Source organism: Nerophis lumbriciformis, linkage group LG29 (genome assembly GCF_033978685.3).
Source record: "Nerophis lumbriciformis linkage group LG29, RoL_Nlum_v2.1, whole genome shotgun sequence".
Classification (NCBI taxonomy): domain Eukaryota; kingdom Metazoa; phylum Chordata; class Actinopteri; order Syngnathiformes; family Syngnathidae; genus Nerophis; species Nerophis lumbriciformis.
In genome coordinates this window covers 22,640,001-22,667,500 of record NC_084576.2, presented here as the reverse complement: position 1 = coordinate 22,667,500, position 27,500 = coordinate 22,640,001, and the positions used below count along the sequence as shown (strand labels likewise).

General features: G+C 40.6%; 1 protein-coding gene across 6 annotated transcripts in view; it reads left to right on the top strand.

Annotated features, from left to right (window-relative positions):
* Positions 1-27,500, top strand: part of LOC133572070 (alpha-1,3-mannosyl-glycoprotein 4-beta-N-acetylglucosaminyltransferase C-like) — a 490,538-nt gene that overhangs the window by 388,859 nt on the left and 74,179 nt on the right. Inside the window, exon 1 of one of the 6 annotated variants that reach the window (XM_061924728.1) lies at positions 7,464-8,038. The exons of the other annotated variants lie outside the window; for them this stretch is intronic. Within the exon in view, the coding sequence (XP_061780712.1) occupies positions 7,922-8,038 (117 nt within the window). The 5' untranslated portion in view covers positions 7,464-7,921. Of the gene's footprint in view, positions 1-7,463; positions 8,039-27,500 lie in introns of those variants that run through there. 6 annotated transcript variants of the gene reach the window in all.

Below are 27,500 nucleotides of genomic sequence, written 5' to 3'. Positions count from 1 at the left end.
AAAGAAAAGAACATTTTAGTTAAATGTAAGTTGTGTCTTGGATCAAAGATCCTATCTACTTAAAGTTAAAGCTAAAGTGCCATTATGTTGCAGCTATTTAAAATAGTTTTGTCAATTTGAAACATATCATTGTCTTTGTGTGTTGTATGTATTGTATGTAGACCACATTGCTTTCTGAGTTCATTGATGAAAATGCATGTCAAGTTGATCAACAGATTGTATTATTCTCCAGTGCAATAACAGTACTGAAATGAAGGCTAAAAGGGCATTAATGGGAGCTTTTGAAAAAGAAAAAAAGAAAAAAGAAGTTACTAAATTGTTACTTTTCACAGCAACGCATTACTTTTTGGTGTAAGTAACTGAGTTAGTAACTGAGTCACTTTTGAAATAAAGTAACTAGTAACTGTAACTACAAAACCCTGTTTCCATATGAGTTGGGAAATTGTGTTAGATGTAAATATAAACGGAATACAATGATTGGCAAATGCTTTTCAACCCAAGTGCAAGTTAAAGCTCTACTATACAAAGCGAAAGCCATTTATCAACAACATCCAGAAACGGCACCGGCTTCTCTGGGCCCGAGATCATCTAAGATGGACTCATGCAAAGTGGAAAAGTGTTCTGTGGTCTGACGAGTCCACATTTCAAATTGTTTTTGGAAATATTCGACATCGTGTCATCCGGACCAAAGGGGAAGCGAACCAAGCGAAGCATGCTGAGGCTAACGTTAGCAAGCTAATTTTTTTTTAGCCAATTTCGCCGCCATTGTCATATAACTTACGTGACATTCGCAAAACTGTTAGCATGCTGAGGCTAACGTTATCCAGCTATTTTTTTTGCCAATTTTGCAGCGATTGTCATAACTTATGTGACATTTGCAAAACTGTTAGCATGCTAGCATGCTGAGGCTAACGTTAGCAAGCAAACATTTTTTTAGCCAATTTCGCAGCCATTGTGATATAACTTACGTGACATTTGCAAAACTGTTAATATGCTAGCATGCTACGGCTAACGTTAGCAAGCTAAAAAATGTTTTACCAATTTCGCCGCCATTGTCACATAACTTACGTGACATTTGCAAAACTGTTAGCATGATAGCATGCTGTTGTCACCTGACATATACTAACTCATACATCCCAGAGTCATATAACTTACGTGACATTTGCAAAACTGTTAGCATGCTAGCATGCCGAGGCTAATATTATCAAGCTATTTTTTTTAGCCAATTTTGTCACCTGACATATACTAACTCATAAATCCCAGAGTCATATAACTTACGTGACATTTGCCAACTGTTAGCATGCTGGGGCTAATGTTAGCAAGCTAATTCTTTAGCCAATTTTGCCACCTGACATATACTATTTTTTTTAGGCCAATTTTGCTGCCACTCTCCCCAGACTCATATAACTTACGTGACATTTTCTAACTGTTAGCATGCTATCATGCTGATGCTAATGTTAGCAAGCTAATTTTTTTAGCCAATTTTGCCACATGACATATATACTAACTTTTTAGGTCAATTTTGCCACCATACACCCCAGAGTCATATAACTTACATGACATTTGCTAGCTATTAGCATGCTAGCCTGCTGATGCTAATGTTAGCAAGCTAATTTTTTTCGCCAATTTTTCCACTTGACATATACTAACTTTTTAGGCCAATTTTGCCGCCATATTCAGTTGAATATGCTACAAAGACAAAATATTTGATGTTCAAACTGATAAACATTTTTTTTTTTGTGCAAATAATCATTAACTTTAGAATTTGATGCCAGCAACACGTGACAAAGAAGTTGGGAAAGGTGGCAATAAATACTGATAAAGTTGAGGAATGCTCATCAAACACTTATTTGGAACATCCCACAGGTGTGCAGGCTAATTGGGAACAGGTGGGTGCCATGATTGGGTATAAAAACAGCTTCCCAAAAAATGCTCAGTCTTTCACAAGAAAGGATGGGGCGAGGTACACCCCTTTGTCCACAACTGCGTGAGCAAATAGTCAAACAGTTTAAGAACAACGTTTCTCAAAGTGCAATTGCAAGAATTTTAGGGATTTCAACATCTACGGTCCATAATATCATCAAAAGGTTCAGAGAATCTGGAGAAATCACTCCACGTAAGCGGCATGGCCGGAAACCAACATTGAATGACCGTGACCTTCGATCCCTCAGACGGCACTGTATCAAAATCGACATCAATCTCTAAAGGATATCACCACTTGGGTTCAGGAACACTTCAGAAAACCACTGTCACGAAATACAGTTTGTCGCTACATCTGTAAGTGCAAGTTAAAGCTCTAGTATGCAAAGCGAAAGCCATTTATCAACAACACCCAGAAACGGCACCGGCTTCTCTGGGCCCGAGATCATCTAAGATGGACTCATGCAAAGTGGAAAAGTGTTCTGTGGTCTGACGAGTCCACATTTCAAATTGTTTTTGGAAATATTCGACATCGTGTCATCCGGACCAAAGGGGAAGCGAACCATCCAGACGCAAAGTTGAAAAGCCAGCATCTGTGATAGTATGGGGGTGTATTAGTGCCCAAGACATGGGTAACTTACACATCTGTGAAGGCGCCATTAATGCTGAAAGGTACATACAGGTTTTGGAACAACATATGCTGCCATCTAATCGCCGTCTTTTTCATGGACGCCCCTGCTTATTTCAGCAAGACAATGCCAAGCAACATTCAGCACGTGTTACAACAGCGTGGCTTCGTAAAAAAAAGAGTGCGGGTACTTTTCTGGCCCGCCTGCAGTCCAGACCTGTCTCCCATCGAAAATATGTGGCGCATTATGAAGCGTAAAATACGACTGTTGAAGCTCTACATAAAACAAGAATGGGAAAGAATTCCACTTTCAAAGCTTCAACAATTAGTTTCCTCAGTTCCCAATCGTTTATTAAGTGTTGTTAAAAGAAAAGGTGATGTAACACAGTGGTGAACATGCCCTTTCCCAACTACTTTGGCACGTGTTGCAGCCATGAAATTCTAAGTTAATTATTATTTGCAAAAAAAAATAAAGTTTATGAGTTTGAACATCAAATATCTTGTCTTTGTAGTGCATTCAACTGAATATGGGTTGAAAAGGATTTGCAAATCATTGTATTCCGTTTATATTTACATCTAACACAATTTCCCAACTCATATGGAAACGGGGTTTGTAGTTACTGGTTTTCAGTAACTAACCCAACACTGCATGCCACACCACTAGTTGGCAGTGTTGGGGAACTTCATGACGTCTTGGTCGGAGCCTGAAAAGCGTAACAATCTTTCGGGGTGGGAAAACAATCTAGCGCCACGCTACAAGTGCGGGTGATAAAAAAAAAAAATCACGGAGTCGGCTGGTTGAGGAGATATACGGCAGTAACCTTTAGAGATTACATTGACATTAAAGGCTGCGCACGGCGAGCGGGGGTGGGGCGACAAGCGGCGTGGTCCTCTCTCACCTCTATCAGCAGAAGTAATTACGACACGGCGGCGTGACATCTCAGAAGGGCCGCCGCTACCTGCTGGGGTCACGGAGATACACCCCCCCTCTCTCCCCGTGAAGAGGAGACAATTATCTTCCATGTTTAGGGACTCCGGACCCCCCCTAGCCGGAGCGTCTTTTCGCGGGCGAGTCGAGACTCCCGGCCTTTATTAACACGTCGACAAAAAACACGGCGGAGATGCTGTAATGTGATGCCTTTTTTTTCTCGCTGCTGCACCGATTTGTTAATGGCGTGCTCGCCGCCAGATGACAGCTGATTGCGTGCACGGGCACAACAAATATGTATGTTAATTCACCGCCGCTGAGGAGGCGGAACAATGTTAATGGCTTCTTGGTCGGCTGCCTTCACTTCTCCTACCCACAATGCTTTGTTTCCACGCGCACGCGTCCTTCTTCCATGAAAAACGACTTCAGCTCAGCAAAGAAACCCTCCCTCGTGAGCGGCGTTTACTCGTTATATAACTCTGAACGTGACACATGCTAGCTGTTAGCGCTGAGGCTAACGTTGGCAAGCAAATTTTTTTTTTGGCCAATTTTGCTGCCATTGTCATATAACTTACGTGACATTTGCAAAACTGTTAGCATGCTATCATGCTGAGGCTATAATTAGCAATCTAATTTATTTTTGTCAATTTCGTCGCCATTGTTATATAACGTACATGACATTTGCAAAACTGTTAGTATGCTAGCATGTTGAGGCTAACGTTAGCCAGCTAATTTTTTTTTAGCCAATTTCGCCGCCATTGTCATGTAACTTAGGTGACATTTGCAAAACTGTTAGCATGCTGAGGCTAACGTTAGGAAGCTAATTTTGTTTTTTAGCCAATTTTGCCGCCATTGTCATAACTTACGTGACATTTGCAAAACTGTTAGCATGCTGAGGCTATCGTTATCCAGCTATTTTTTTTGCCAATTTCGCTGCCATTGTCATATAACTTATGTGACATTTGCAAAACTGCTAGCATGCTAGCATGCTGAGGCTAACGTTAGCGAGCAAAAAACATTTTTAGCCAATTTCGCAGCCATTGTCATATCAAATCAAATCAAATCAACTTTATTTATAAATATAACTTACGTGACATTTGCAAAACTGTTAGCATGCTAGCATGCTGAAGCTAACGTTAGCAAGCAAACATTTTTTTTAGCCACTTTTGCAGCCATTGTCATATAACTTACGTGACATTTGCAAAACTGTTAGCATGCTAGCATGCTGAGGCTAACGTTAGCAAGCAAACATTTTTTTTAGCCAAATTCGCAGCCATTGTCATAAAACTTACGTGACATTTGCAAAACTGTTAGCATGCTAGCATGCTGAGGCTAACGTTAGCGAGCAAAAACAATTTTTTAGCCAATTTTGCAGTCATTGTCATATAACTTACGTGACATTTGCAAAACTGTTAGCATGCTATCATGCTGAGGCTATAATTAGCAATCTAATTTATTTTTGTCAATTTCGTCGCCATTGTTATATAACGTACGTGACATTTGCAAAACTGTTAGTATGCTAGCATGTTGAGGCTAACGTTAGCCAGCTAATTTTTTTTTTCGCCAATTTCGCCGCCATTGTCATGTAACTTAGGTGACATTTGCAAAACTGTTAGCATGCTGAGGCTAACGTTAGGAAGCTAATTTTGTTTTTTAGCCAATTTTGCCGCCATTGTCATAACTTACGTGACATTTGCAAAACTGTTAGCATGCTGAGGCTATCGTTATCCAGCTATTTTTTTTGCCAATTTCGCTGCCATTGTCATATAACTTATGTGACATTTGTAAAACTGCTAGCATGCTAGCATGCTGAGGCTAACGTTAGCGAGCAAAAAACATTTTTAGCCAATTTCGCAGCCATTGTCATATCAAATCAAATCAAATCAACTTTATTTATAAATATAACTTACGTGACATTTGCAAAACTGTTAGCATGCTAGCATGCTGAAGCTAACGTTAGCAAGCAAACATTTTTTTTAGCCAATTTTGCAGCTATTGTCATATAACTTACGTGACATTTGCAAAACTGTTAGCATGCTAGCATGCTGAGGCTAACGTTAGCAAGCAAACATTTTTTTTAGCCAAATTCGCAGCCATTGTCATAAAACTTACGTGACATTTGCAAAACTGTTAGCATGCTAGCATGCTGAGGCTAACGTTAGCGAGCAAAAACAATTTTTTAGCCAATTTTGCAGCCATTGTCATATAACTTACGTGACATTTGCAAAACTGTTAGCATGCTAGCATGCTGTTGCCACCTGACATATACTAACTCATACATCCCAGAGTCATATAACTTATATGACATTTGCAAAACTGTTAGCATGCTAGCATACTGAGGCTAACGTTAGCAAGCTAATATTTTTTAGCCAATTTCGCCGCCATTGTCATATAACTTACGTGACATTTGTAAAACTTTTGGCATGCTAGAATGCTGAGGCTAACGTTAGCAAGCACATTTTTTTTTTGCCAATTTTGCCGCCTTTGTCATATAACTTACGTGACAATTGCAAAACTGTTAGGATGCTAGCATACTGAGGTTAAAGTTAGCAAGCCAATTTTTTTTTTTGCCAATTTCGCCGCCATTGTCATATAACTTACGTGACATTTGCAAAACTGTTAGCATGCTAGATTGCTGAGGCTAACGTTAGTGAGCGCTAATTTTTTTTGCCAATTTCGCAGCCATTGTCATATAACTTCCGTGACATTTGCAAAACTGTTAGAATGCTAGCATGCTGTTGCCACCTGACATATACTAACTCATACATCCCAGAGTCATATAACTTATATGACAGTTGCAAAACTGCTAGCATGCTGAGGCTAACGTTAGCAAGCCAATTTTTTTTTTGCCAATTTCGCCGCCATTGTCATATAACTTACGTGACATTTGCAAAACTGTTAGCATGCTAGCATGCTGAGGCTAACGTTAGCAAGCAAAAACATTTTTTAGCCAATTTCGCAGCCATTGTCATGTAACTTACGTGACATTTGCAAAACTGTTAGCATGCTGAGGCTAACGTTAGGAAGCTAATTTTGTTTTTTTAGCCAATTTTGCCGCCATTGTCATAACTTACGTGACATTTGCAAAACTGTGAGCATGCTAGCATGCTGAGGCTAAAGTTAGCAAGCTAATTTTTTTTTTAGCCAATTTCGCCGCCATTGTCATATAACTTACGTGACATTTGCAAAACTGTTAGCATGCTGAGGCTAACGTTATCCAGCTATTTTTTTGCCAATTTCGCAGCCATTGTCATATAACTTACGTGACATTTGCAAAACTGTTAGCATGCTAGCATGCTGCGGCTAACATTAGCAAGCTAAACATTTTTTAGCCAATTTCGCCGCCATTGTCACATAACTTACGTGACATTTGCAAAACTGTTAGCATGCTAGCATGCTGTTGCCACCTGACATATACTAACTCATACATCCCAGAGTCATATAACTTATATGACATTTGCAAAACTGTTAGCATGCTAGCATGCTGAGGCGTTAGCAAGCTAATAATTTTTAGCCAATTTCGCCGCCATTGTCATATAACTTACGTGACATTTGTAAATCTTTTGGCATGCTAGAATGCTGAGGCTAATATTATCAAGCTATTTTTATTTTTTTGCCAATTTTGCCGCCTGACATATATACCAACTCCAAAATCCCAGAGTCATATAACTTATGTGACATTTGCTAACTATTAGCATGCTAGCATTCTGATGTTAATATTAGCAAGCTAAATTTTTAGCCAATTTTGCCTCCTGACATATACAAACTTTTTAGGCCAATTTTGCCGCCATACACCCAAGAGTCATATAACTTACATGACATTTGCTAACTGCTAGCATGCTAGCATGCTGAGGCTAATATTTTCAAGCTATTTTTTTTAGCCAATTTTGCTACTTGACATATATTAACTCATAAATCCCGGAGTCGTAAAACTTGCATGAAATTTGCTAACTGTTAGCATGCTAGCATTCTGATGTTAATTTTAGCAAATTTTATTTTCCCATTTTTGTCGGTTATAAGGAACACTTAAAACATTGAGAACAACGTTGATTCAATGTGCGTAAAATAAATTAGCTTTCGAAGAACTGACATTTAAAAAGTTTAAAAAGACCCCGGAACAAACCATTCCTATTTCCATTGTTGTTGTTTTTTTGCTTTGGCGCAAACACAAACCTCTTGAACTTTTGCAGTTCTTCATGGATGTGTTCAGCGGTGAGGCCGATGTGCGCCAGCGGTCCGCAGCGGACCGTAGCCGCATCCCCTGACCCCCCGAACCACGGTCACGCCAGCTCGGCGCCACTGAACAAGTCGACACGGCCGCTCGGGTGTTGTTGTGTTGTCAGTCCGCAGACAGGGAGCCATCTTTTCCAAGTTCACGCCTTGTGTGTGTGTGTGTGTGTGTGTGTGTGTGTGTGTGTGTGTGTGTGTGTGTGTGTGTGTGTGTGATGCTTCCAGTTTTTGAAGACAAGGAGACGTCGCCCCCCGCCCCCGCGGCACCCCCTTTCTTTTGTGAATATGTTTCCCAATTGGAGCTCCGCCCCCTGCTGTGCTGCAGAAATCCGGTAGAGTTCACAGTCTCGTGCACGTGTCTGCAGCAGGTGCATGAACGCAGCATATGAATATGTCCACACATACTTTTTTGGAACTGGTTAATATTTGACTGTGTTTCTATTAATATACAATATATATTACTATTATTCATAACAACTTGCTGTCACTGATGACGACCATCAACCTTTGTTCCTTTGACACGGTTATCATTACATCTGACAAGGTAATTGCCGCAAATTTGCCGCTTTTTTGCAGGCAACGTTAGTCAATATGGGCCACGACTACAAATTTTACATAGCACAGCATGTACTTATACGACCCAATCCAAACGACCTTTTCCCACTCATGGCGCAAATGATCTGCAACCGACACAAAAAGGTCAACACACATTGGTCGCACATAAACTCCAACCTGCTCACTGAACTTTGTGGATGTTATAATAAAAAAAAAAATGTCCATGCACAGCACATAATTGTAAATTACACCCATTTAAATCCGTTACAATGCATTATGGGAAAAATGCAAAAAGTCTAGATAAATATGTGTATATATATATATATATATATATATATATATATATATATATATATATATATATATATATATATATATATATATATATATATATGTGTGTGTGTGTGTGTGTAAATATATGTGTGTAAATATATATATATATATATATATATATATATATATATATATATATATATATATAGTCGCGGTGTCTGTGGTTTATTCGTTATACACTTTAGGTCAGGAAAAAAAACAGTGGCTATTTCATTCCTACTAGCCTGTTTCGCAGATTTCTCTGCTCTTCAGGGGATTTTATAAAATTGTATACATTTTATAAAAATATATATATATATATATATATATATATATTCTATAAAATCTCCTTTTAAAATGCTATACTTTTTATAAAATTTTTCATACATTTTATAAAATCCCCCGAAGAGCAGGGAAACCTGCGAAACAGGCTTGTAGGGATGAACTAGCCTCTGTGTTTTTTTCCTGACCTAACGTGTATGTATATATATATATATATATATATATATATATATATATATATATATATATATATATATATATATATATATATATATGTGTATGTGTATATATTTTCATATATTTCATTCCTACTAGCCTGTTTCGCAGATTTCCCTGCTCTTCAGGGGATTTTATAAAATGTTATAAATTAAAAATGTTTTTAAATTCATCCCACAAAATCCCCTTTTAAAATGGTATACATTTTATATTTTTTTTATACATTTTATAAAATCCCCCGAAGAGCAGGGAAACCTGTGAAACAGGCTTGTAGGGATGAAATAGCCTCTGTGTTTTTTTCCTGACCTGACGTGTATATATATATATATATATACAAAATACTTTGACTCTTGTGTGATGACTCAATTCATGATTACAACACAGGAGAGCTTCTTGTGGTAGCAGCCGTACGTGACACGTGACAGCAGTCTTTGGAAGGAACAAACAACGCTAGGAAAAAAATAAAATTAAATAAAAAGGTACGAATAAAATCAAATCTAAATAAAATAAAATAATCTAAAAAGGAAGAAATAAGGAAGAACTCACGCAAGAGTCACAATCTAAAAATATCAAGCTGTGAAAGGCATATGGACGACGTGCTCATGGTCGGCCATGTTGGAGGGGGCAGGGGATTCATTACAATTAGTCCCGAGCGCAGTGAGGCAGCGCGGGGATGAAATGAATGCTGTGAGCCACCATGAAGGACTCTTTGAAACCCTAACCAAGCACCCCCCCGTCTTTATAGGCATGAAATCACCAATTAAGGTTCTCATGCCACGTTTAAATGTATGTTTTTTTTTTAAAGAAGCCACAGAAATATTTTTCTTGGTTTTCAAGCCTTTTTATTCCGCGAGTGAGTTTAGTTGCTAATTGAAGCTGGCTATAATCCTGCACTCGACGAGCTCTCAGGCCCTGATTGTGGGACAGAATCCATTTTGCAAGAGGCGGCTTCATTTTGGGCATTTTAATTGTTTTAGTTTTTTTTTTGCTCGCAGGAAAACAATTATCTCAACTAAACTCCAGACACGTTTGCTTGTTCAAAACTTTTCTTTCCTTAAAAAAAAAAAAATAAATACAACTTAAAGACAGCAAAGGTGTCGTGACCGGTCTCTCATGGTCATGTCCTGTGTTGTATTTATTCCCTGTTAGTTTTTTTCCGGTTTATTTTGGGTAAGCACTCCATCAATGTCGACAGAGTTTGGCTCCAAGTTCCACATTTACATTGTCAAAGTCGCGCCGACCTCGCTCTCTCGGCCTCCATCTGCTCCAAAGTTTAAATTTCTTCTCCATACTCGCTTCTAGAAGCAGCAGTTCATCCTCTGTATATTCAGCTTCAAAAACATAAGGTTGTGAATCCTCATTTGACCAAAAAAAGTTGCCTTTGTTGTTTAACAAGTCTGCAAGGATAACAACACGCCTGTGTTTGTGTCACATTTGTTGTCAGAAGTCGGAAGTGCGTTGCTATGGAAACGGAAATAAAACCGCTGAGGAAATAAGTTCCGGCGATGATTTAAATGACCAAAATACGGTAAATATTTTACATATTACATATTCTTATGAAGGTGTCTGTTACTACTTTATATATATACTTGCAGTGTGTATATTGTACATATTACATATTGTTTTGAAGGTGTCTGTTGCTCCATTATATATATACTTGCAGTGTATATATTGTACATATTACATATTGTTATGAAGGTGGCTATTACTACATTACATACTCCAGCAACATACTTGCAATGTGTATATTTTACATATTACATATTGTTATGAAGGTGTCTGTTACTACATTATATATATACTTGCCGTGTGCATATTGTACATATTACATATTGTTATGAAGGTGTCTGTTACTACTTTATATATATACTTGCAGTGTGTATATTGTACATTTTACATATTGTTATGAAGGTGTCTGTTACTACATTATATATATATATATATACTTGCAGTGTGCATATTGTACTTATTGCATATTGTTATGAAGGTGTCTGTTACTACATTATATATATATATACTTGCAGTGTGTATATTGTACATTTTACATATTGTTATGAAGGTGTCTGTTACTACATTATATATATATATATATACTTGCAGTGTGCATATTGTACATATTGCATATTGTTATGAAGGTGTCTGTTACTACTTTAAATATATACTTGCAGTGTGTATATTGTACATATTACAAATTGTTATGATGTCTGTTACTACATTATATATATACTTGCAGTGTATATATTGTACATATTACATATTGTTATGAAGGTGTCTGTTGCTACATTATATATATATATATATACTTGCAGTGTGTATATTGTACATATTACATATTGTTATGAAGGTGTCTGCTACTACATTTTATATATACTTGCAGTGTGTATATTGTACATATTACATATTGTTATGAAGGTGTCTATTGCTACATTATATATATACTTGCAGTGTATATATTGTACATATTACATATTGTTATGAAGGTATCTGCTACTACATTACATACTCCAGCAAGATACTTGCAATGTGTATATTGTACATATTACATATTGTTATGAAGGTGTCTGTTACTACATTATATATATATACTTGCAGTGTGCATATTGTACATATTGCATAATGTTATGAAGGTGTCTATTACTACATTATTTATATACTTGCAGTGTGCATATTGTACATATTGCATATTGTTATGAAGTTGTCTGTTACTACATTACATATATACTTGCAGTGTGCATATTGTACATATTGTTATGAAGGTGTCTGTTACTACATTATTTATATACTTGCAGTGTGCATATTGTACATAATGCATATTGCTATGAAGGTGTCTGTTACTACATTACATATATACTTGCAGCGTGTATATTGTACCTATTACATATTGTTATGAAGGTGTATGTTACTACATTATACATATACTTGCAGTGTGTATATTGTACATATTGTTATGAAGGTGTCTGTTGCTCCATTATATATATACTTGCAGTGTATATATTGTACATATTACATATTGTTATGAAGGTATCTGTTACTACATTATATACTCCAGCAATATACTTGCAACGTGTATATTGTACATATTACATATTGTTATGAAGGTGTCTGTTACTACTTTATATATATACTTGCAGTGTGTATATTGTACATATTACATATTGTTATGAAGGTGTTTGTTACTACTTTATATATACATACTTGCAATGTGCATATTGTACATATTGCATATTGTTATGAAGGTGTCTGTTACTACATTATATATATACTTGCCGTGTGCATATTGTACATATTACATATTGTTATGAAGGTGTCTGTTACTACTTTATATATATACTTGCAGTGTGTATATTGTACATATTACATATTGTTATGATTGTGTCTGTTACTACATTATATATATATTATATATTGTACATATTACATATTGTTATGATGGTGTCTGTTACTACATTATATATATATACTTGCAGTGTATATATTGTACATATTAGATATTGTTATGAAGGTGTCTGTTGCTACATTATTTATGTACTTGCAGTGTGCATATTGTACATATTGCATATTGTTATGAAGGTATCTGTTTCCAGATTACATACTCCAGCAATATACTTGCAATGTGTATATTGTACATATTACATACCTGTATTGTTATGATGGTGTCTGTTACTACATTATATATATACTTGCACTGTGCATATTGTACATATTACATATTGTTATGAAGGTGTCTGTTACTACATTATTTATATACTTGCACTGTGCATATTGTACATATTACATATTGTTCTGAAGGTGTCTGTTACTACATTATATATATGCTTGCAGTGTGTATATTGTACATATTACATATTGTTTTGAAGGTGTCTGTTACTACATTATATATACTTGCAGTGTGCATATTGTACATATTACATATTGTTATGAAGGTGTCTGTTACTACATTATTTATATACTTGCACTGTGCATATTGTACATATTACATATTGTTCTGAAGGTGTCTGTTACTACATTATATATATACGTGCAGTGTGCATATTGTACATATTGCATATTGTTATGAAGGTGTCTGTTACTACTTTATATATATACTTGCAGTGTGTATATTGTACATTTTACATATTGTTATGAAGGTGTCTGTTACTACTTTATATATATACTTGCAGTGTGTATATTGTACATATTACATATTGTTATGATGGTGTCTGTTACTACATTATATATATAAACTTGCAGTGTGTATATTGTACATATTACATATTGTTATGAAGGTGTCTGTTACTACATTATATATATACTTTCAGTGTGTATATTGTACATATTACATATTGTTATGAAGGTGTCTTTTACTACATAATATATATACTTGCAGTGTGTATATTGTACATATTACATATTGTTATGAAGGTGTCTGTTACTACATTATACATATACTTGTAGTGTATATATTGTACATATTACATATTGTTATGAAGGTATCTGTTACTACATTACATACCCCAGCAATATACTTGCAATGTGTATATTATACATATTACATATTGTTATGAAGGTGTCTGTTACTACATTATATATATACTTGCAGTGTGCATATTGTACATATTGCATATTGTTATGAAGGTGTCTGTTACTACATTATATATATACTTGCCGTGTGCATATTGTACATATTGCATATTGTTATGAAGGTGTCTATTACTACATTATTTATATACTTGCATTGTGCATATTTTACATATTATATATTGTTCTGAAGGTGTCTGTTACTACATTATATATATGCTTGCAGTGTGTATATTGTACATATTACATACTGTTTTGAAGGTGTCTGTTACTACTTTATATATATATATATATATATATATATATATATATATATATATATATATATATATATATATATATATATATATATATACTTGCAGTGTGTATATTGTACATATTACATATTGTTATGAAGGTGTCTGTTACTACATTATATATATACTTGCACTGTGCATATTGTACATATTATATATTGTTATGATGGTATCTGGTACTACATTATTTATATACTTGCACTGTGCATATTGTACATATTACATATTGTTCTGAAGGTGTCTGTTACTACATTATATATATGCTTGCAGTGTGTATATTGTACATATTACATATTGTTATGAAGGTGTCTTTTACTACATTAAATACTTGCACTGTGCATATTGCACATATTACATATTGTTATGAAGGTGTCTGTTGCTACATTATATATATACTTTCAGTGTATATATTGTACATATTACATATTGTTATGAAGGTGTCTGTTGCTACATTATATATATATATATACTTGCAGTCTGTATATTGTACATACCGGTATTACATATTGTTATGAAGGTGTCTGTTACTACATTATATATATACTTGCAGTGTGTATACAGTACATATTACATATTGTTATGAAGGTGTCTGTTACTACATTATATATATATACTTGCATATAGAACGTTTGGGCCTGCCAGGTCTGTCCGGCATCCTCCCCCACCATCGCAGCCAACTCACCACCAGGTGGTGATCGGTCGAAAGCTCCGCCCCTCTCTTCACCCGAGTGTCCAAAACATGAGACCGCAAATCCGATGACACAACTACAAAGTTGATCATGGAACTGCGGCCTAGGGTGTCCTGGTGCCAAGTGCACATATGGACACCCTTATGTTTGAACATGGTGTTTGTTATCGACAATCTGTGACGAGCACACAAGTCCAATAACAGAACACCACTCCTCTCTGAGCTGCCACCTTACCGTGGTAGAGGAGTTTGCGTGTCCCAATGATCCTAGGAGCTATGTTGTCCGGGGGTTTCTATGCCCCCTGGTAGGGTCTCCCAAGGCAAACTGGTCCTAGGTGAGGGATCAGACAAAGAGCAGCTCGAAGACCTCGATGAAGAACACAAACCAAGGACCCAGATTTCCCTCGCCCGGACGCGGGTCACCGGGGCCCCCCTCTGGAGCCAGGCCCGGAGGTGGGGCACGATGGCGCGTGCCTGGTGGCCGGGCCTGTCCCCATGGGGCCCGGCCGGGCACAGCCCGAAGAGGTAACATGGGTTCCCCCTCCAATGGGCTCACCACCTCTATGGCAGGGGCCATAGAGGTCGGGTGCAGTGTGAGCTGGGCGGCAGCCGAGGGCGGGGCACTTGGCGGTCCGATCCTCGGCTACATAAGCTGGCTCTTGGGACGTGGAACGTCACTTCGCTGGGGGGTATGGAGCCTGAGCTAGTGCGTGAGGTGGAGAAGTTCCGGCTAGATATAGTCGGACTCACTTCGACGCACAGCAAGGGCTCTGGAACCACTTCTCTTGAGAGGGGCTGGACTCTCTTCCACTCTGGCGTTGCCGGCAGTGAGAGGCGACGGGCTGGGGTGGCAATTCTTGTTGCCCCTCGGCTCAAAGCCTGCACGTTGGAGTTCAACCCGGTGGACGAGAGGGTAGCTTCCCTCCGCCTTCGGGTGGGGGGACGGGTCCTGACTGTTGTTTGCGTTTACGCGCCAAACAGCAGCTCAGAGTACCCACCCTTTTTGGATTCACTCGAGGGAGTACTGGAGAGTGCTCCCCCGGGTGATTCCCTCGTTCTACTGGGGGACTTCAACGCTCATGTTGGCAGCGACAGTGAAACCTGGAGAGGTGTGATTGGGAAGAATGGCCGCCCGGATCTGAACCCGAGTGGTGTTCTGTTGTGAGGGTTTGCTGGGAACGCCTGGCAGAGTCTCCTGTCAGAGAGAGTTTCAATTCCCACCTCCGGAAGAACTTTGAACATGTCACGAGGGAGGTGCTGGACATTGAGTCCGAGTGGACAATGTTCCGTACCTCTATTGTCGAGGCGGCCGATTGGAGCTGTGGCCGCAAGGTAGTTGGTGCCTGTCGTGGCGGTAATCCTAGAACCCGTTGGTGGACGCCGGCGGTGAGGGATGCCGTCAGGCTGAAGAAGGAGTCCTATCGGGTTCTTTTGGCTCATGGGACTCCTGAGGCAGCAGACAGGTACCGAGAGGCCAAGCGGTGTGCGGCTTCAGCGGTCGCGGAGGCAAAAACTCGGACATAGGAGGAGTTCGGGGAGGCCATGGAAAAAGACTTCCGGACGGCTTCGAGGCAATTCTGGACCACCATCCGCCGCCTCAGGAAGGGGAAGCAGTGCAGTGTCAACACCGTGTATGGTGGGGATGGTGCTCTGCTGACCTCGACTGCGGATGTTGTGGATCGGTGGAGGGAATACTTCAAAGACCTCCTCAATCCTACCAGCATGTCTTCCTCTAAGGAAGCAGGGCCTGGGGAATCTGTGGTGGGCTCTCCTATTTCTGGGGCTGAGGTTGCCGAGGTAGTTAAAAAGCTCCTCGGTGGCAAGGCCCCGGGGGTGGATGAGATCCGCCCGGAGTTCCTTAAGGCTCTGGATGTTGTGGGGCTGTCTTGGTTGACAAGAATCTGAAACATCGCGTGGACATCGGGGGCAGTACCTCTGGATTGGTAGACCGGGGTGGTGGTTCCTCTCTTTAAGAAGGGGAACCGGAGGGTGTGTTCCAACTATCGTGGGATCACACTCCTCAGCCTTCCCGGTAAGGTCTATTCAGGTGTACTGGAGAGGAGGTTACGCCGGATAGTCGAACCTCGGATTCAGGAGGAACAGTGTGGTTTTCGTCCTGGTCGTGGAACTGTGGACCAGCTCTATACTCTCGGCAGGGTCCTTGAGGGTGCATGGGAGTTTGCCCAACCAGTCTACATGTGCTTTGTGGACTTGGAGAAGGCATTCGACCGTGTACCCCGGGAAGTCCTGTGGGGAGTGCTCAGAGAGTATGGGGTAACGGACTGTCTTATTGTGGCAGTTCGCTCCCTGTATAATCAGTGTCAGAGCTTGGTCCGCATTGCCGGCAGTAAGTCGGACACGTTTCCAGTGAGGGTTGGACTCCGCCAAGGCTGCCCTTTGTCACCGATTCTGTTCATAACCTTTATGGACAGAATTTCTAGGCGCAGTCAGGGCGTTGAGGGGATCTGGTTTGGTGGCTGCAGGATTAGGTCACTGCTATTTGCAGATGATGTGGTCCTGATGGCTTCCTCCGGCCAAGATCTTCAGCTCTCACTGGATCGGTTCGCAGCCGAGTGTGAAGCGACTGGGATGGAAATCAGCACCTCCAAGTCCGAGTCCATGGTTCTCTCCCGGAAAAGGTTGGAGTGCCATCTCCGGGTTGGGGAGGAGATCTTGCCCCAAGTGGAGGAGTTCAAGTACCTCGGAGTCTTGTTCACGAGTGGGGGAAGAGTGGATCGTGAGATCGACAGGCGGATCGGTGCGGCGTCTTCAGTAATGCGGACGCTGTATCGATCCGTTGTGGTGAAGAAGGAGCTGAGCCGGAAGGCAAAGCTCTCAATTTACCGGTCGATCTACGTTCCCATCCTCACCTATGGTCATGAGCTTTGGGTCATGACCGAAAGGACAAGATCACGGGTACAAGCGGCCGAAATGAGTTTCCTCCGCCGAGTGGCGGGGCTCTCCCTTAGAGATAGGGTGAGAAGCTCTGTCATTCGGGGGGAGCTCAAAGTAAAGCCGCTGCTCCTCCACATCGAGAGGAGCCAGATGAGGTGGTTCGAGCATCTGGTCAGGATGCCACCCGAACGCCTCCCTAGGAAGGTGTTTCGGGCACGTCCGACCGGTAGGAGGCCACGGGGAAGACCCAGGACACGCTGGGAAGACTATCTCTCCCGGCTGGCCTGGGAACGCCTCGGGATCCCCCGGGAGGAGCTGGACGAAGTGGCTGGGGAGAGGGAAGTCTGGGCTTCCCTGCTTAAGCTGCTTCCCCCGCGACCCGACCTCGGATAAGCGGAAGAAGATGGATGGATGGATGGATATAGAACGTTGATGGAGGGTTATGAAGTTGTTTTAGAGGAGTGAACCAATGTCACCTTTGACCTCCGCCACTGCGGCCATCTTGTGTGAAACACTGCAACACAATAAATAGTAAACAAACATGTTTTGATGGCAGTGGGGAGAAGTCGGCGTTGTTCCAGTCTGCATTATGAAGGACGCGTGCGTGACGGCGTTCCCCACAGCAGCTTTTATCCTCCCTAAATGGACCGAGAGGAGTCTGAGGGGGGCGGAGGGGAACGTGTGGCGGCTTTTGAAGAATTAATAGGCCCGTCTCATTCTGATGTGTCGTCCGTCGCCGCTCCCCGCCCACTCCACTTCCCGAGCGTTCTCCACGGCGCCTTTGATGATGGCTGATAACGTGGCGCGACTCCTCCGGGAGCGACTCCGCCCCTATTGTCTTGATCCCTACTTCGTCACGTGACCCGACTCCAGCGACGAAACAATGCAAAATTCAGGACTATTGTTCGATTCCGGTGTTTAAGGACTAACTCTGGGTCCTCGCTTTCAGTATCGTCCCCTCGGCCTCTCGGAACAGAAAAATAATTACCGCCTGAGCTGATTTAGTGCAGGAGACAGACTACACTCTGTAAAGGAATTAAATATTACATATTGTTAATAAATTCATCTGGAGAACACCAAAAAAAATTATTTACGTAGAAAATTGCGTGCGAACGCTCAAAGCTAGCCAGATAATGCCAGGTGATATGAAAATCAATGGGACATTCTTCAAAGTTCCACAATTCCCACATTTTTCATCTGATTCAAACCGTTCCATCAAACCGTTCCAACTTCAAAATATTCAACCTGTTCAGGAATTGTGTGCTGTACTTCAACTATTGTAAAAAAAAAAAAAAAATCCCAGATTTCCCAGAATTCCCAGTTTCCCGGGACATTTTTCCCATTCAAAATGAATTGGCCATTTTTCAAACTTCTACCATTTCCACATTTTTCAACCTGTTCAAACCATTCCACCTTCAACACATGGAAATTCAAACGATAATTTTTTCAAGTTCAAAAAAATTCCAGGATTTTCCAGAATTCCTGGTTTTCCAAAGCCCTATTTTCACCCATTTTTCTGGCAACTACTCCTCCCACATGTTTCAACGCATTTCAACCGTTCTACCTTCAAAACATTCCTCCTAATTAGAACTGGAAACATTCCCGGTTTTCCCGAAATTCCAGGAATTCCGTAATACCATTTCTCAACTCAACATGTTACTACTTCAACATGAAAAATTCAAGCTTGTTTCGCATGTTTCCCTGCTCTTCAGGGGATTTTTACAGGCTTGTAGGGATGAATCAGTTGGTTGGGGGGCACATAATAAATGTAAATAACATAACATAGCATAACAAATAGCCTCTGTGTGCTAGATCCACTGTGGACTGGACTCTCACACTATTATGCTTGATCCACTCGACGTCAATTGCGCCGGTCGCCCAGATGGGGGGGTCCCCACATCTATCGTCCCCTCCAAGGTTTCTCATTGTCATCCCTTTGGGTTGAGTTTTTTCTTGCCCTGATGTGGGATCTGAGCTGAGGATGTCGTTGTGGCTTGTGCAGCCCTTTGAAACACTCATGATTTAGGGCTATAGATTGATTGATTGAGTTCATCCTCCGTGTATTCAGCTTCAAAAAGATAAGGCAGTGAATCCTCATTTGACCCAAAAAAAAAAGTCGTCTTCGTTGTCCGTCATGATTACACCGCGCAACAAGAAGGAAAGTGCGAATGAAATTTGCATCTATTTGGGCGTGTGGTTATGTCATTATGTCATTATCCGCTGCCACAAGGGGGAGCGGGAGTGCCATTAGCGCCAATTCCGATAGGAGCCGACGAGTTTGCGGGCTCAAAGGTGGTCTGAGGCAGGTATGTAATTACGATCCTGTGCCAGGCAATTTTCTCCTCGGCTACTCAAAACCGGCTGGCTGGCAATTTGGTAATGACGGGGGAGAGTCACACCGCTGCGCCGTAATGCGGCATTTTGCATGATGTCTGCACTGTGACAACACACCATTTTTGATTTTGTCTGTGTGTGTGTGTGTGTGTGTGTGTGTGTGTGTGTGTGTGTGTGTGTGTGTGTGTGTGTGTGTGTGTGTGTGTGTGTGTGTGTGTGTGTGTGTGTGTGACCCGTGTTTCCCATACTGGAACATGTGGTTTGACGACAACACCCTTATTGTGTCAAAATAGGGCTGCGGTGACTCATCGACGCTGTTGACAAAAATGGATAATAACTATTGTGGCTCGTGGTTTTCCGGATGCTAATGAACATGTTTCGGCCGGCAACAGGAAAAGACGCAAAGCGAGCAAAAATACGGACAGAATGGCAACCTAAAGTTGGCGCTAATTATTGTTAGTCGCCACTCAAAAAGGGTCTCGTTGACGTAGCGGGAGGATGGAAAGGGACGGGGATCGAACCCGGTATCTTTTTTTTCTGTTACAATATAGGTTGCACTGAGAGCAGACTCAACCAAATAATAATAAAGTATGTATATTTTTACATAAATAAATATAATAAAGCATTTTTTTAATGCCAACAAAGTAATTGACTGTTCTTCTCTCTGGCTCTCAACGAAGCCGGACGCTCCCCTTCCCTCTCCCTGATCGATTCTCTTTGTCTGGTCTTAACTTTCTCGGAGCCTCTGTTTGCACCGTTCCCCATCTGTCACGGCGGGGTTGCAGCCAGTTCTCCCGGGACACAAACGGACGACTCAGGACAGGACTTGCAGGTAGGAACATGATTTAATCTTGAAAGGTCAAAACGGCACCACAAACAGAAAAGTAACAGGAGCATGAAGCAAACAATGACGCCAGACTGAGCGTGGCGAGCAAGGTGACTGAGTAGCTCTCTGATTAGTGGTTGACTGCAGCTGAGCGTGGGACCACTAACCAGAGGCAGGTGAACCCAATTAGTCCCCATGGTGACCAAAATAAACCCAGGAGTGCACAAACAGGAACTCAGGGAGCCCAAAACTAACAGAACATAACAAAACATGATCCGGGCCACGGATCATGACACCAACGTCTTCGTAATGGAAAATCTCGACAAAATATTGACAACCCTAGTCCAGGGACGTATTTCCTGAGTTAATAAACATAATATAAAAAAAGGAAATTTGTTTTGTCATGATAAAAAATATTGATCTAAACATAGTAGTATCGACTAGATACCCTCTTGTACTTGGTATCATTACAGTGGGTGTCAGGTGTAGATCCATCCATGGTGTTTGTTTACATTCAGGAGAGCTAGCTTGCTGTTAGCGGTGAGCTGTCGTATGCTCCTACGGTGTGTATTGAAGCATGTTTAGCTATTCCTCGTCCTGCAGGGATGATACTCGTAAGAAACTCACTTTATCTGTCGCCACGGAGGCGAGGATTAGTGATTTAGAAGTAGCTAGAACACTGCCGACTACGGATGAACATTAGCTAGCTAGCTAGCTGTGTTTAAAGCACCTCTTGCTATTATCGACTAGATACGCTCGGCCGGGATTTGAACTCACAACCTACCGATCTCAGGGCGGACACTCTAACTACTAGTCCACTGAGTTAGAGGGAACATTGTTTGGGGGTATCCATAATACGCCGATAGGGAGAAGTTTTTATTTACACGATTAGTCGGGTGTGTCCTGACCTCCGCGGCGGAGGCTCCGCCGAACCCCTGAGGCCGACTCACCGAACCCCTAGGGTTCGATCGAACCCAGGTTAAGAACCACTGTTCTAGAAACATAGATTATTGGTTAAGTCACACTTGACTAACAACACTAGCGCAAGCCCGGTCACAGGCCATTACAGTGTCTGTTAGACCCGGTGAGGAGTCAGTTAAGCTAGAACTAACCAGCGCCAGGCTGGAAAAAATAAGGGAAATAAAATAATGATGGCAACTGTCTGGGTAAAAAGTGGGGGAAAAAATGGCAAAATCCCTGCGGGGCGGATAGACGCAGTCGAGTGAGACGGAGTGTTAGCATGTTCCACCTGAACCCTTCCTATTCCAGCCCATCTCCAAGTTGACAGCAACGCCCCAGGAAAGAAACCCTGCCTGCTGTTTTGAAGTGAGGCCTCAGGACATTTCTGTGCTGGCTGACGCCGACAGGAAGGCCGGGAAAACATGCAAGATGCCGTAAGACATCCTCAGGAGGATGTTCTCGAGGGGGTGGAACAAAACAAAAACCTCAGCAGTTCCGTCGTCCGCGCTGGGCCTGCTTCTTCCCGCAGCGGATCCACCGCGCCCCGGGTTCAGGTTAGCTGGTGGAACTCGGCGAGTAAAAAGCCCGGGAGACGGCGGGTCGTGTGCGGGATATCGACGCGGGAAGCAAAATTAGAATTGATTTTTGCGGGAGGGAAGAAGGGAGAGGGGTCGAGGCTCCGCGCGAGCTCCCGTGAATCCCTAATCCGCCCGTCTTTGAGGAAATCTCCGTGGCAGTAGCGGCTCCTCATTACTCTCACAGACAGGCCCCGCCATCCGTTGCAGATTGGACGCGAGACAAGCTTGAGGCGGCGTTACGATTCCGAGCCCACGCCGCGCCGAAGGCCTAATAGGATTCCGGTAAACAGCGGAGCGCTGCGAACGCTTTCAAGCGGGCGCGGCGGCGAGAGGTTGATCCGTTTAAAACGCCGCTGAAATTATCTTGACGGCTGTCCGGGTTGTCTGTAATGCCATTATGTTGTTAGCTCCGCCCACTGCAAAGTGTAGGCATGGTATTGTTTGGAATAGAATCAATTAGAATTGAACGCTTTATTGTCATCAAACATGAGAGCCTGACGCAATTACAGATGGCTACTCCATTAGGTGCGGTTAAAATACAAACAATAAATAACATTAAAAGTAAAAGCATAAATATCAGTACGAAAAACACTGAAAAACTTTTAGGACGGATTCAATATCGTAATGGCCCATGGGTAAAAACGTTTTTTAACTAATTTTGTCCTGCTCTTGTATGATCAAAACGTCTTCACTGATGGCAGCAGATTTAGAAAGTGCTTACCAGGATTTTCGAGGGCGGCCGATGATCTTCTCCGCAGTCCTGGTCACCCTCTACAGGGCCTTCCTGTCAGCAGCATAGCAGACAGTAAACCACACAGTTACACAATAACTGGCCCGATAAAATTCATTATTATTTTTAAGCAATGACACTTTTTTTTTTTAAATAACAAAAACAAATCTCACTAAAACTATTGGGGATCTAAAAGGGCCCAACTCAAAGTGTTAAAAATAAGTTTTGTATTTGTATTTTTTTGACTTCCAACACTATCAACTTCAGATCAATCCGTTGATTATAGGATCCTGACTAGAGTGCGGAAATATGACCATATCACACCAATTCTCAAATCCCTTCACTGGCTTCCTGTTCCACTCAGGATTAAATACAAAGTCTCCCTACTAAACCACCAGTGCCTCCATGGAAATGCCCCCCTCTACCTCAAGGAACTACTCACCCCCAAATCATCCACTCGACACCTCCGCTCCAGACAGGCTAACCTCCTCCAACCTCCGAGGACAAAGCTACGAACAATGGGAGACCGGGCTTTCTGCTCCGCCGCTCCAAGTCTGTGGAACGCTCTCCCTGACCACCCGAGGGCACCACAGACTGTGGATGCTTTTAAAAAAGGCTTAAAAACCCTTCTTTTTAAAAAAAAGCCTCTTTTTTTTTTTTAGATGTATGCATACTAGTTCTAGCTATTTGGCGGTTCTAGTTTTTATTTGTATTTATTTTTTATTATCTTTTTATTTTTATTTTTTTCATACACTGTAGCACTTTGAGGTTGTTTACTCAATGTAAAGTGCTTTTTACAAATAAAATATATTATTATTATTATTATAAGTAACATTATTCAGTTTTTTCGTGTTAGTTTTATGCTCTTTTTGTCAAAGAAAACAGTTTTTCATACGCCGCTGCTCCTAGTCTGTGGAACGCTCTCCCTGACCACCTGAGGGCACCACAGACTGTGGATGCTTTTAAAAAGGCTTAAAAACCCTTCTTTTTAAAAAAAGCCTCTCTTTTTTTTAGATATATGCATACTAGTTCTAGCTATTTGGCGGTTCTAGTTTTTATTTGTTTTTATTTTTTATTATCTTTTTATTTTTATCTTTTTAATACACTGTAGCACTTTGAGGTTGTTTACTCAATGTAAAGTGCTTTTTACAAATAAAATCTATTATTATTATTATTATTATTAATATAAGTAACATTATTCAGGTTTTTCGTGTTAGTTTTATGCTCTTTTTGTCAAAGAAAACAGTTTTTCATACGCCGCCGCTCCCAGTCTGTGGAACGCTCTCCCTGACCACCTGAGGGCACCACAGACTATGGATGCTTTTAAAAAAGGATTAAAAACCCTTCTTTTTAAAAAAAAAAGCCTCTTTTTTTAGATATATGCATACTAGTTCTAGCTATTTGGCGGTTCTAGTTTTTATTTTTATTTATTTTTTATTATCTTTTTATTTTTATTTCTTTAATACACTGTAGCACTTTGAGGTTGTTTACTCAATGTAAAGTGCTTTTTCCCCAAAAAATCTATTATTATTATTATTAATACAAGTAACATTATTCAGTTTTTTCGTGTTAGCTGTATGCTCTTTTTGTCAAAGAAATCAGTTTTTCATACGCCGCCACTCCCAGTCTGTGGAACGCTCTCCCTGACCACCTGATGGCACCACAGACTATGGATGCTTTTAAAAAAGGCTTAAAAACCCTTCTTTAAAAAAAAAAAAAAAGCCTCTTTTTTTAGATATCAGAATCAGAATCAGCTTTATTGTCATTACGCAAGGTAACGAGATTGAGGCCATTCCATACACTGCGATGTGTGCATGCTATATGCATACTAGTTCTAGCTATTTGGCGGTTCTAGTTTTTATTTTTATTTATTTTTTATTGTCTTTTTATTTTTATCTTTTTAATACATTGTAGCACTTTGATTTTGTTTACTCAATGTAAATTGCTTTTTACAAATAAAATCTATTATTATTATTATTATTATTATTATTATTATAAGTAACATTATTCAGTTTTTTCGTGTTAGTTTTATGCTCTTTTTTTCAAAGAAAACAGTTTTTCATACGCCGCCGCTCCCAGTCTGTGGAACGCTCTCCCTGACCACCTGCGGGCACCACAGACTGTGGATGCTTTTAAAAAAGGCTTAAAAACCCTTCTTTTTAAAAAAGCCTCTTTTTTTTTTAGATATATGCATACTAGTTCTAGCTATTTGGCGGTTCTAGTTTTTATTTTTATTATCTTTTTATTTGTATTTCTTAATACACTGTAGCACTTTGAGGTTGTTTACTCAATGGGAAGTGCTTTTTACAAATAAAATCTATTATTGTTATTATTATTATTATAAATAACATTTTTATTCAGTTTTTTCGTGTTAGTTTTATACTCTTTTTGTCAAAGAAAACAGTTTTTCATACGGCAAAAACACAAAATATGCACGTGAAATATTCGACATGAAGTAGTTCATAACAATACTGTTTTTCATCCATTATTAATTTTTAAGCAATGACGGTTTTAACATTTAATGTGAATTAATTGGAACCTTAAATATGTCAATAATTCATGACATTGTTTTTAATTCATTATTATTTTTAAGCAATGGCAGTTAAAAATAGCAAAAATAAAAAAAATCCTACTGAAATTGTTGGGGATCCAAAAGTCACTCATAAAAATGTTAAAATAAGCCTTTTTTTTTTTTTTTTTTAAACTTCCAACACAATGATGACCTCCACCAAGGGAAACCAAAAGTGACATCAGTCTCGTATTTGTCAGTCCATGTGTTTATTGGTCGCACTACCTCCTGTGGGCTTGGTCTTGCTTACTGATGGCCGCATCTTTGCATGGGGGCGGAGTCTCCATGTGACGTCTGCACGACCGTTCACGCAGACAGCTGATTGGACAGCAGGTCCAGCAGAATCCCTTCCACGTGGTCCTCGCTGAAGGCAACAGAAGTTGACACATGAGCTCCGCCAAAGCGCAGATTGACGTGCGGGGCGTTCAGACGCCTCGCCGAGCACTTGTAGCTGCCTGTGAGGTCAAGATGCTGTCACGCGGCGTTCTTGTCAGATACTTGGCAGCGCAGACAACGTGGAAGTTTGCACTTCGCAAGCCACAGGAGGCCGCGTGCAATCATCTGGATTGTTGCATCATTAGATGTTCTTCTCTTTAGATCTCGCGGCGGCAACCTTGAGCGCTTTCTTGTTAGTATTGAAGGGGCTTTTATTGTGAAAAGCACTCAAACACGACACGCTCGCAAGTCACTCAGAGAAGAATGTTTGCTTTGTGCCGTCAAGGACCGTGACTACACAACAGAGCTTGGCGTTTGGACCGTTCCGGTTCCTGGTTTCCATTCCGGTTCCCAACAACGGGCTGGACCTGGGCCCCGTGTGATGCAGGGTTCTTTTTGTTCATCCTATTCCGACTAAAATAGGACGATCACCCAATCAAAACAAATACACATTGACTAAAACATTAAGTGACCGTTTAGTCAACAAATAAAAACAAAATTAAATTAAATTAAAAAAAGCGCCTTGTTTTTTTTTACTTAAATTTTTTTTTTTTTTTTTTTTCTACTCTTTTGTGCTACACAAATAAATTCATTGATAGGACAAGTTAAACGATCACAATTACATGTGAGGAACCGGGGTTACTGTGATTTTACTCAATCAATTTGAATAGGACTCAAATTAATTTAATCAAAACACTGAGTAAAATTAAAAACTGCTGTGAAGTTGGCCTCCTTATCATTGCAAGTATGAAACATATACACTATATTGCCAAAAGTATTTGGCCACCCATTCAAATGATGAGAATCAGGTGTCCTAATCACTAGGCCCGGGGTATAAAATCAGGCACATGGAGACTGTTTCTACAAACATTTGTGAAAGAATGGGCCGCTCTCAGTGATTTCCAGCGTGGAACTGTCATGGGATGCCACCTGTGCAACAAATCCAGTCGGGAAATGTCCTCGCTCCTAAATATTCCAAAGTCAACTTTATTATAAGAAAAGTGAAGAGTTTGGGAACAACAGAAACTCAGCCACTAAGTGGTAGGCCACGTAAACTGACAAAGAGGTGTCAGCGGATGCTACACAGCTCCAAACTTCATGTGACCTTCCAGTTAGCCCACGTACAGTACGCAGAGAGCTTCATGGAATGGGTTTCCATGGCCGAGCAGCTGCATCTAAGCCATACATCATCAAGTCCAATGCAAAGCGTGGGATGCAGTGGTGTAAAGCACGTCGCCACTGGACTCTAGAGCAGCCTTCTCTGGAGTGATGAATCACACTTTTCCATCTGGCAATCGGATGGACCAGTCTGGGTTTGGAGGTTGCCAGGAGAACGCTACATTTCGGACTGCATTGTGAAATTTGGTGGAGGAGGAATTATGGTGTGGGGTTGTTTTTCAGGCGTTGGGCTTGGCCCCTTAGTTCCAGTGAAAGGAACTTTGAATGCTCCAAGATACCAAAACATTTTGGACAATTCCATGGGATGGCACTTCAAGTTCATATGCTCAATTTTACTGTAAATTTTCTGGACACTGAGTGTTTTTTTTTTTTTAACTTTGAA